The sequence below is a fragment of the Cupressus sempervirens genome, chromosome 6 (assembly GCF_028749045.1).
Source record: "Cupressus sempervirens isolate cs-2001-9-10 chromosome 6, ASM2874904v1, whole genome shotgun sequence".
NCBI classification, from domain to species: domain Eukaryota; kingdom Viridiplantae; phylum Streptophyta; class Pinopsida; order Cupressales; family Cupressaceae; genus Cupressus; species Cupressus sempervirens.
Genome location: NC_143123.1, coordinates 528,492,053 through 528,504,529, shown reverse-complemented (window position 1 = coordinate 528,504,529; position 12,477 = coordinate 528,492,053). Strand labels below are relative to the sequence as shown.

General features: G+C 34.1%; 1 protein-coding gene across 1 annotated transcript; it reads left to right on the top strand.

The window, feature by feature from the left end:
* Positions 1-11,399: 11,399 nt before the first annotated feature.
* LOC149553345 (cyclin-U2-1-like) lies at positions 11,400-12,252 on the top strand. The gene is made up of 2 exons (XM_089790320.1): positions 11,400-11,856; positions 11,958-12,252. The coding sequence occupies exons 1-2, from the start codon at positions 11,432-11,434 to the stop codon at positions 12,250-12,252; spliced, it is 720 nt and encodes a 239-aa protein (XP_089646446.1). The 5' UTR covers positions 11,400-11,431.
* Positions 12,253-12,477: the final 225 nt, after the last annotated feature.

Here is a 12,477-nt window from a genome sequence, read left to right as displayed (position 1 = left end):
TTATTGATGGGAATTAATTTCATTTTCCATTAGTGATGATATGGATAATTGATCATTTTAATTAATTCATTTAATTAATAGTTCTAGCCATAGGATTTAAAAACTTGATTTGATTAATTATGTTAGGATTAATTAATTAATCAATGCCCCTATTTAAAAATTGATTTTTGATATTAAATTATTGATCTTTTATCATGGACCTCTAGAGTAGGAAGCCAAAGGAGAGCCCAAATAAGAAGATTTCATTAGGGGACTCTAGAGAATATTGAGAGTAGCATAGTACCAGGTGATAGTCTAGGCATAGGTGGTCATCTGAGCTAGCATGGTAATTGATCATTACAGACAGATTGTAGAGCCAACTTATATCAACTAAGGATTACACAAGGTGAGACCACTTATCATAACTTTAGAGAGGTTTACTATTATGATGAATACTCAACAATTATTCTAGTGGAAAGACAAGTTATTCACTTCTCTATATATTCTTAGGCATCCAAGGGTATATAGTCCCTCCTACTCGCACTGATGTTCCACCTCCACCTCTTGATGGTGAGGGAGGGTTATTTAATTAGATGTATGATTCCTTCTTCTCTTCTAATTTTTTTAATGATGTATCATTGTCTTTGTATCATTTTGAGACCTTGATATTGATAATGCTTCGATATCACTCATTTTTTGATATTTTGATTATATCACCCCCATACATTGATAGTATATGCGATGATTACAAATATTATTTGATCTCATTACATGTCTCATGATCAATTTTTCTAGTTTATACATGATATGCTCCTATATGGTGTTTTTCTTTTCTTATAATATCATGTTATATATAAATTTACCTAAGTACCCTTCTTGATTATCTATGATGGATGTAGTAAATGACATGTCTCTATATGATTCTTTTGATATGATATGCATGGATAATATAATGAAAATTTTAAATATTTCCTATGCAATAAATGATGTAATTAGATATGTAAATGTTTTTAGATTCATATGACATGTAGATGTAGATATGATGCTCCTCTAGGATAATAGGCTAGCATTTAAGGTTACAATTATGGTTTGACATTTATAATTAGTTCTTGGTTCTTAGGATAGTTGTTCAATTATTTATATATTAGGATGTAGGTTTTAAAAAATTAAGATTATGGTTAGGATGATAGTAAGGGTTATGATTAGAGTTTTGGTTAAAATTGGAATTATAGTTAATCCTAAATGACACCTAGCCAAGGGATCCAAAGAACTAATCTAAAGTTTTACTAAGCAAGAAATAACATGTACAATAATTTACATAAATAACATAAGAGATTACATTCCTTAACGAGCACATTTACATTTCATTTTTAAATAATTATAAGTAACAAAAGTAAAATAAATAACACATCCACATGAAAGAATAACTACTTGAATTTAATCCATTTAAATAATATACATTTTTTCTGAATGCAACTTGGCAAATTAATTCAAAATGCACAATCATCCACTATACATGTCACAGGGTATGAAAGGCTAAAAGAATATACATTTATAAAATAGTTTACATCATCCATTTTCAATCCATGAAACAAAGTACAATAAAATAAGTAAAATCATTAAATACTAAGTTTTTTGTTTGGATCCCTTGGTAGGGTGTTGCGTAATTAAATACTTAGTTATCTATTTAGGGTTTTATTGTACAAAACTATATGGTTAGGTCAAGGTTATAGTTAGTTTAAATACTTTTTTTGTTATTTGAAATCAATATTTCTTTATAATTACATGTTTAAACAATGAATTTACATCTAATCTAATCATTTAACATGTAATAAATGCATAAATTATATACATTTCAAAATATCTAAAATAATAATTTTTAAATGAACATCTATGATACTATTATTTAAATTAACAAATACAATAATCTAAAGATAATACTTATTAACAATGTAAATTTACAATTTTATGTATATTAAAATTGAAAAATATATAAATAAATTGACATACATATAAAATGTAAAACTAAAAAATAATTAAGTAAAATAGTACAAAACAAATTAAAATACCTGGTATGTCAGAAAATAGCAACACGGAGTGGTTAGTAGAGGTAAAATGGGGGCTCCCATATTGCTCTCAAGTCGAGCTTCTATTTTCCAAATGGTGAAAATGACCCCAAAATGCTTTAAAATGGGTATTTGTAACTTTTTCAAATCAAGTACCCGATATTTTACAAATTGGGTACCTGATATTTAACAAATTAGGTACTCAATTTGTAAAAGTATCAGGTGCCCAATTTTTAAGTGGTTCAGGCACCCGATCTACTTTTCAAAAATTAGGTACCCAATTTTTAAATCATGGCTTAGGTGCCTGAAGCATGATTTTAGAAATAAGTACCTGATTCTAAGAAAATCGGGTACCCATTTTTGAGAAGTACAATTCTGTAGATTTGACTTCCACGAAATTGTGACCCAACTTCTTGCGGGTACCCCGGAGCTAGATTGCACAAATGCTTCACTTGGAGAATGTGGAAAGGAAGTCATAATCTCTACCACCATCTTCTATGCATTAGCATCCTCAATATTAGGAATTTCTAGAAGACCTCTTGTAGATTCTTGTTCTTTTTCCTCATCAGCATCATCAATATCTACATTTTCTATTTCCTCATATTTTATTTTTACATCTTCGTTATCTTTTTCCACATATTTTTCTTCACCATCCTTATCATCTATTTGCACAACATTATCACTAGAATTGTGCATCCCATAGATGCATTTCCATGTAATAGTATTGGACTTCAGCACATATTATATGTCCTTTAACATGATCAACAATGCATTGAATTTTGGAGTAAGCTTATGCTCATTTTTCTTCAATGGTTCCTTGACTTCCTTGACTGATAGATTAGACATAAGTTGCCTCAAGGTCTATTCTATGATGTCCTTAGCAACATTGGATGCATTCTTCCAAACTGGTGCAACTGCCTTGAGAATTGCATGAGGAACTTGTTCTTTTAGCTCATCAAGAGAGTACTTCCACTTTTCCATTTGTGCCACTCTTCAACTTGTATCTTATGTGCTACACTCTTGGTGTCATACTTAACTATTTTGAAGGATGTCATGCCTCCTCCTTTTATTCTTTTCAGCTTCCCTTCAAAAGTAGGGTCAGTCTTCTAAAATAGGATCTTTTTAGCTTTATCCTCTTTATCACCCAACCTTACTTTCCTCTTCGATTTGGTGGATCTCTTTGTGAACATAGAAGTGGAAGAATTTGTAGGCTTTTTTATAATTGCCTTCCCTTTCTTCTTGGGAGGCTCCTCTTCCTTAGATTCTACTTCCTCTGCATTCTATGCTTCATCATCATCTATGTCATGTCACTTATCTGTAGTAAGCATGAGAGGAGAGCTTGATGATTTGGTGTTCTTCATGATTTTCTCTATCCTCTTTCTTCCTATGTTTACTACTTGGGGAAATTTGATTTCCAGTTCAATCTTGGCTTTGGCCTCCTCATATTTTCCAAAGTATGTTGCCTTGGGATCCAAAAGCTCATTCAAGAGAGCCTCAATTATATCTTTGGTGTCATCAATGTTCGCCTCGTAACCCAGAGGTTTCACCCATGCCACTCTTGGCCTAACTACTTAGATGTAAAATTTGTCACAATCTACCAATAAATAGATGTCTTGCTCATAGTCTTCTATTAACTTCTAAGGAATCATATATCTGCTCTCCATCTTTTCTTTGAATGTTTCAAAGTAGGCATCCATCATACTTTCAAAATTTTCTCCCATTTCAGCTATGAACTCATTAATTTGGTATAATGTAGATGTGTCTTTCCTCTATACCGCAATTCCTTTAGAAGGGAAAAAATTTTGAACATAGAAGAATAAACAGGTTAAAAGAGAACCAAAATTACATAGATTGTTCTTGGAGACTCAAATACTCTCCATATTTTTTCCCAATTGACTTAGCTATAGCTCGGCAAAGTAAAAAGACAAATTGTTTTCACCACCTTTAGTGCTAGGTCAATCACTTCATAGGGAACATTGTTCTATGTACTCAAGTTATATAACTTGTAAGCAATAACTTGTATCCCAAACTTGATTTCCATGTATGTGACTCCACTAAGCTTCATTCCTCTACCATTCCACTCAACAAGAGTTATCTTTGTTAGTTAAACCCCACCTAGGGTTTTTGTAGTCTTGGCTTTATTCAACATTCACAACTTGGTAATCATATGTATCATCTTCTTTGTGATCTGGACAAGGTGATCCAACCAAACATGTATTTTGTGAAATCTACTTAGGATATATCTGATCCATTTCCCTTAAAAATCTTGTGACATATGCATAAAGTGTGTCAAACCCTTCATCTCCAAATGTTTATGCTCAAGTTTTAAAACACCATCCACACAAAGTTCATTGAATGTCTAGTTCATTTCTAGGGTTCCAAGCTCTTGAATTGAATAGTTATAGAATGACCTAATATCATGTATCAGAAGTACCTTCAAAGGGATTTGAGACTGCACTTCAACTAGATCAAGTGCCTCTATAATGGTTGGTACTACTTTGAATGTGAGAGCCTTGCAATCCACTCCACAAATCAACATCTCTAAACCCTTTTTCACTTTTCTTCTCGAACCAATTACTACTTCAAATTTCTTGGGGGATCTAAAATTTCTCTTCACTAATAGCTTTGAAAATTTATGATGAAATGATTCGATGAATTTGCTCCTTTTAACAAATTTTTTTCTTTACGATTTCCATTAATTATTTGTACAAATTTTCACTTGGTGATAGGCTATTCTCCACTTGGTTTGATCTTTATTTCTCAAAAGACACCTTCAACTCGATAAGAACTTCAAAATCCATAAGGTCACCAAATTAGAATCTACATCTAGAACTAGGTAAAGATATGCAAACTGACCTTGCTCGATAAGGTCTTGCGACCCCACCTTACTTGGTAAGCTCTTGAACTTCCATCATCACTCGGTGATCCTTGTGCATATTGAATGCCAATATGGATCTTTCTACTTATTGGCTAAAACTGATGTAAGATGTATTCTTTTGAATCACAATGCTAATGACCTCCATAGGGAAACTAAGTTGAAGTGATTGTGCCACCCAAATCATTGACTTGGGTATCAACAACTTCATGACTTTGGCTTGCGTTCTCTAGAGATTTTTGTACCCATTGCTACCTCAATTTATTTTTTAATTTTCAACTTTAGCATTCTTTTCATCTTCTACTCTTCCTTAGTTCATATAGTTCTTCACAAGATGTCCAAAATCTGTACATACAAAACATATCTTTGTAGTTTTCCTATTCCTCACATGATGTTTTACACAATTTTCTCCAATGTGCCCAAACTCACCATAGTAGTGACATGTACGCCATGTGTTGTTATACCAACCAATTATATTGCTTTCACAATTTGTTTTATTGGGTTCCACTTCTTGGTTTTGCATTCTGAAGATCTTATGTCCTTGTTTGTTGCAATTGTGACATTTTCCTTCAAAATTAGGTTTCTCTTTGCATTCACTTCCTCTATAACCATTCTTATTATAGTTGTAACACTTTCCATTGAATTTTTCTTTACCATTTCTATAAAACTTATTTGATGTATGACCTGTCTTACCACAATGATTGCAAGTAGGTATTTTATTCTTTTGAGCTACTTATTGAGATGATTCACCTTCATTTATATATCCCAATTCATCTTTTACTTAGTGTCTATATTGAGTTTCCTTATTAAATTTATTCATGGTTTCTTGAGATTTCATCATTCTCTCATTCGTTTGCTTTTCCATCCTAAGATCATTCTGCAGTCTTTCATTCTTTGTCCTCGAATTGATAAGTTCTTGATTTGCATCATTGAGTTGATCAATAAAGTCTATTTATTGAAGGGATACATTGTCTTTTTCTTCTATCTCTTCTTTAGCTTTGTCCTTTTGTTCCATGACTTCACACATTCTGAATGATTGGATTTCTTGCTCTCTTTTTAGCTTTCTGATTTCTTCTTGAAGAATGAGATTATTCTCAAGTAGGTCTTTGATTGCTACATCAGCTTCATATGAATTTCTTTCTTGGCATAAGTCATCAATTATTTCTTCAATGTAGAGATTCCCATCCTTTTGTTCTGGAAGATCCTTCCTTCTTTGCAAGGATTGAGAGAGTTGCTCATTTTCTTTCTTGAGTTATCTAGTGGCTAATTCTAGATCCACTTTTTCATTCTTAGTAGCCTTTTCTAGCCTGTATACCTCCATTGCCTCTAATATTTTTTGAAGTTGCTAAACTTTTTATGTGAGAACCAAACACTATGATACCAATTGTTGGAAATATAAGCTAGGCTAGGTTAATGAGAGGGGAGGGGTGAATCAAGAACCATTAAAAATTTAAACTCAATTCACCAATTAATCCTTCATATATTATTTTGATCTAATTGCATGCATGAAAGAATGAAGGCAATAAATATTCATAACACTTTGACACAAGATATAGTGACCCAAAAACCTTCCAAATAGAAAGTAAAACTAGGGTGGGGATGATAGCCAAGAGCTTTAGTACTGTAGTGTAAAGTTGGCTTGTTAAGGCTTATAATTGACCACTTCTAGTAATCTTCCCTATTAGGGTTAATCAGTGGCTAATCTCTAACCTGCAACTTTGATTTGTTGAATAAGATTCCTTGAATTTCAATGATCACCTTACTATGATAGATAAGTCTTTGCTATATCATATATTGCTTGTAGCCTTCTTCAATTCACACTCATCCTCTTCTTACTTCTTCATATAGTCATAACTTAATATATTTGGATATGATATAATACATTACATATATACCAATTTGCTTAATTACTTACTAGAGTCAACTACAATACCAAATTCATCATAATTCATTAAGTTAGCCCATTGTTGTTACTCAGGTTCTGAAGACAACTTGATCATGTTCTCACACATGACAAACACTGTCAACACTTGGCATACTCTAGCACTCGATTTATGTTGAAGCTCGATCCATAGTGATAAATTTAAGTAGCACAAACTCAGTTAACACTATATGACTCGGTGAATAGTGAGAAACTAGGTAGATATTGAATCACTTGATTGACACTGCATGACTTGGTCAACATTGAATTCTCTTTCTTAACACTATGAGCTCAATAGGCACTCATATAATTGGTCAACACTACAGAGCTCAATTTACACTAAGATCTTCATCACTTCTACTAGAAAGCTCAGTAGACTCTATTATGCCTGGGTGATACTATAAACTGTCTTAAATTCTCAATACATACTATGAAGCTCGACATGAACTACAATCAAACTATTTAGCTCACTAGCAACTATAGAGCTTGGTAGCAATGAAACCAACTGACTAAGTGTTAAGTCACTAATAGACAAATGGACCTTAATGTCAAGAATTATTGCATCACATTTATCTCAGGCAACTATTTACATACCCCATTATAGTTGTTAAAATAATGCACATGCTATTATGTCTTACTGAAGCATTCACATACCCTTGTCATAATCATAATAGCAACACCCTTTTTTACATAACTAGAACATCATGGACCTCCTTTTATATGATGAAATTTTTTATAAACCCATAATATATTTTCATATTTCATATTATTCTATTTTATTTGGACTGGAAGATCATGCCATGATCTTCACATTGGTTTAAGACAATGTAGGAAGTGACCTATATTCAATACTAAAGATCAGAAGTGGTCTTTCTTGGGTGATTTTGCTTCCACTAGCGTGTGTACATGCACTTGTGTGTGCCCACACCCACCCACACACACACACACACACATAATACCTTCAAGGATGCAAGGTGGGGAAAATTAAAAACACAATCCATAAGCATGAATGATAAGAAGAGTTGAAAAACACAATTCTCAACACATCTTAGCATGTCTATTAGAGATTTCTATGGGTATATTAAGTTATACATTGTGGCAAAGATCAGAATTCTGACTCCTATAGGCAAGGATGCCCCCAATAAGAAAGAAAATTGAAACTACTAAAACACTAGAAGATTTCTAATCAAAATAAGTAAGAACTCTCATGTTACATCTCCATCTTTGAGTTCTCACCACTAATAACTTTTTGAATTTCCTCAACATATACAAGCTTTACCTGTGCATATAACAATCAATCACAAAAGGTATATGCACAGGTGATGAGCACGTAGTATTTTCCAAAAGCATTGTTGGGAGATGCCATAGCCACAAATGCACCAGTGATATCCAAATATTACAAAATTATCTCTAGTACATTTGGGGTTTGGTCAAGCTCCCATCAATGCTTTGGTAAAGATGTGTACCTGTCACTTATGCATATACCTTCAATAAGAAACTCTTATATGCATAGGTAAAGACTTTATATGTTGAGGAAATTTATAAAGTTATTGGAGGTGGGAACTCAAAATGGAGATCTAATAGGGGAGTTTATAGTTGTTTTGATTAGAAGTCTTCTAGTGCTTTAGTTGTTTTCAATTTTTTTCTTTTTGAGGTCATCCCTTTACTATAGTAGTCATAATTCTTGTATCTCCAATGTCTTATAACTTGAAAAAACTATGAACCTCTAACAAGAATTCAAATGTGTGTTGGAAGTTATATTTTTTCTCCTTTTCCTACTGTCCATGCATATGGATTGTAGTTTTATTGCCCATGGATTACTTCCTCAAAAGTAACATGTACAAGTTGTTGGACTTCCGACAACATAAAATTAATTTTTAATAGGAAAATGAACGAGGATGTCATAATCACAACAAAAGGTTCTTTGGTTATCTGATGACACAACGATAAAGTAGGAAAGCCAAAAAATTCTTTGGGAATGCTATTTTCTGGCAGTTAGTAGGCCAACATTGTGAGAAAATGAAGGTTTTGGCATCTACTTTTTGATATCAAATGACTAATGTTGATGGCTACCATCACAATTTTTTACTCCATTTTAGTAACAACCATATTCATTAGATGGAGGATGATAGTTTGTCATTTGGTGCAAAAAATTAACATTGGAAATTGATGCCAAATGTAGTAATGCTCCTAAACTCACAATCTTCTAGCTCTTCCATTGATGCAACTTCAAAACCCTTAACAACTTGAAAGACCATCTTACCGATGTTGTCAAAAGATTCCATTGAATCGGTCACTATCAAAACTATTAGATCATCTACTATAGGAAAAGGCAATGACAATAGCAGTATCATCCTAACAAGGGTCAACTCTGAGGCCTCCAAGGTGGTCTAAGGTAGAATCTTATCCAGATCTACTTTATCTATTACTAGTAAGGGATGAGAGAGACTCTCCTTAGCTTTAACTTGTAGAGGAACACCTTTTGAAACCTTATGAGACTTCTCTATTTCCACCAATGATCATACAAGATCCTTTTCCATCTAGACATGATTATATAGAGGAGCAGATGGTTGAGGACCAAGAATAGAATAATTTTTCCCTGAGGAGACTTCCTTTCACTTCTTTTTTGGGTACTTTTTAGTACAATGACCAATTTTATTGCACACAAAGAAAACAAACATGAGATATTCAAATTCAACTTCCTACTTAAACTTGCCTTTTTCAGAAATAATCAAAATGACAGAAGGGAGCTTCTCAAGCCTACCAATATTGATACAAATCCTTGCAAATATGAGCTTGCATTTAGAACTCATACTTGGTTCAATAGATAAAATTTCCACAAATTATCTTACCAGGCCCTTAAAGACTTTTACATTCCAAATTCAAGGGAAGGCCTAGAAGTCTCACCTTGGTCAAAACTAATGTAAAATGTTGACATCATTGTTCCATTGGAAGGGCCATTTGTAAAAGGAAAGAGCCATCTTACCAAACATCTAGGACCCTCTACAAAGCACATAATCATAATTAACTTTATTAGGAAACTCAAAAGAAAGAAATCCCCTTGGGGGCTACAATTTCGACATGACCTTTAAGGTGTAATTTCCTTTTGACAAAGTTTCAACTAACTTCAATATTAGGATGGGCTCCAAGAAATTTACCAATGAGAGTCAATGCTAGCAAAAATATCAAGTGGTGTAAAATGAGGCTAAGGACGAAAATACAAAACTCTTCATCCTCACATCCAACCACAATTGACATGCGAAAAGGGTATGGTTTAACCTTGGAGTCCCAAAATAGGTGAGACTCATATTTGGACTCTTCTCCCACCCCAACTTGACCATTGGGTGTCACCACTATTGCTAGCAACAATAGGAGGGAAATAAGATTCCTTTTTTGAAAATGGATCCATGGGCTCTAGAACCTTCCCTAGAGCCACCTTGAGCATTGGAAAAATAATAGGGACATTTCAAGTAGGATGAGATGCCCCTGGTTCCTCCCTTGGGTTCCCCCATTCAATTATTCAAGGTACTCTCAACTTGGAAGATGACAATGGAGCATGTTGCCTACAACTATCCTCCATTCCATCCCACCAAAGCCTAATTCAAATTAAAAACATTCCTTGAACCAGAGCTCGATATGTTTATAGAAATGTTGCTTCAAGTCTGAACAATTGACTATATAACTGATACAAAATTATTGACTTGTGTATAAAATTCTACTAGTATAAAAACCACATCGTCTACACATTAGCAAAGTTATTAATGTGAGTCAAATGAATTATTAACTTGCTAACTAAAAATACCATGTTACTTACATCCCTATTTCAATTCTTTAACATCTTACGTTTTCACATCTTTTTAAACTAATTCTTCAGCTAACAAAAACTAAGGTTTATGTTTAGAACTATAATATATATTTGAAGCTTTAAAAAAAAAAAAAACATCTATGGTCCACCATTACATTTAAGTTTGGTAAGCGAATAATCTAACCCAAGAAAATAAATCAAATCAACAAGCTATTGAAATACCGATAAAAAAACACTTGTTATTGAAATTAAACTATGATATTGCTGTCGCCGGCACATTTATATAAACTCAGGAAAGCCTGCATTCTGACAATGTCGGAAAGCAGAGATGGGTCCATCTCGAAAATGTTGTCTCGTTCTCGCCTTCTCTTTCTTTGTGACATTCCAGGCTGTTGAGCGACATGATGATTATCTGTTTTCCAACAATATTCACTTTCATTTAACATACATTTTTGAGCCAATGATTGCTAAATAAAAAATATATTTGGTGTTCTCCTTTGCCCCCTCATTTACGCCGACATGAAAGAATCTCCCCACAAAGGGAGCCGTCTGCGATGTACAAATATATAAAGAACCATCGCAATGTCAAACACGTTGTACTACAAACAGATCGGATGCAACTTCTGCGATGTTTCCATTGGATTAAACAACATCCTATAAAAATGCAAAACAATGTTTGTTCATTTCACTTAATTGCGCAGTCAATCCCAAATCAAAGCTCAACGTAGATCAGGACTGTTGGGCATTGCAGTTTTGGAGAATTGATCAAAGGGACTTCTGAGAGAATGGATTCTGTCGTCGGGCAACTCATCTCTGCAACAACAATTCGGTCCGATCTCTACTCTTTTCACAATGTGGAGCAGCCATGGCCGCCCTCAACTCCCTGCGTGCTCTCAGTTCTGTCATCTCTTTTGGAGAGAGTTGTGGCGAGGAATGAGAGAGTAATTTTGTCAAACACCCAGACACACACATTTAGTTGCCCACCTGAGTACGAGATGTTCAATGGAAGGGAGGTGCCAGACATGAGCATTCAACATTACTTGGAGAGGATCTTCAGATACGTTCGCTGCAGTCCATCGGTGTTCGTGGTGGCATACGCCTACATCGACCGTCTCATTCAATTCCATCCGCAATTCAAAATCACATCTCGGAATGTGCACAGACTTCTCATTGTCACTCTCATGGTCGCCTCCAAGTTCGTCGAGGACATGTAAGTCTTTTATATAGGATGAGCTCGCCTCAATTACATGATGTTGTTTTCCCAGTTTTAGCTTGTTAACTAATGATGTTCCTGCAATTAACTGTGTGCAGCAACTACAAGAACTCGTACTATGCCCAAGTTGGAGGGTTCAGCACGGAAGAAGTGAATACATTGGAGATGGAGTTTCTTTTTCTTCTTGGCTTCAAATTGCAAGTGACATTAAATGTTTTCGAAAGGTATTGCTGCCATTTGGAGAGGGAAGTTTCATTGGGTGGAGGGTTCCAAATAGAGAGGAGTCTTCGCTTATCTTGTGCAAAAGATGAAAAATCTGAGTCGAATTCAAAATCCCAGATGGCTATCTATGGCTTATCATCGTACAGTCACATTAAGAATAGAAGAGACTAAATGGTCATATCATCTTGAAGAGTAGGCCATCCATTGTAAATATGTAAATACTTATGAAAAGAAGTTAGATTTCCTTGCAAAGCCCCCATTTTATACTAACATAGATTTGTGCATCCCTTTTGCTCACTCGAGACTGAAGCGACTGTCTTTGTAAATGCTGTTGTAATATTGTAAACTAGTCCAGAGAGATCGAAAACTATCTGTAATTATGTCATTGCCCACTTT

Coding starts and splice junctions, on each gene's coding strand:
- LOC149553345 (XM_089790320.1), top strand. CDS start 11,432: ATGGATTCTGTCGTCGGGCAACTCATCTCTGCAACAACAATTCGGTCC. Junction 11,857..11,957: donor TCCAAGTTCGTCGAGGACAT/GTAAGTCTTTTA, acceptor AACTGTGTGCAG/CAACTACAAGAACTCGTACT.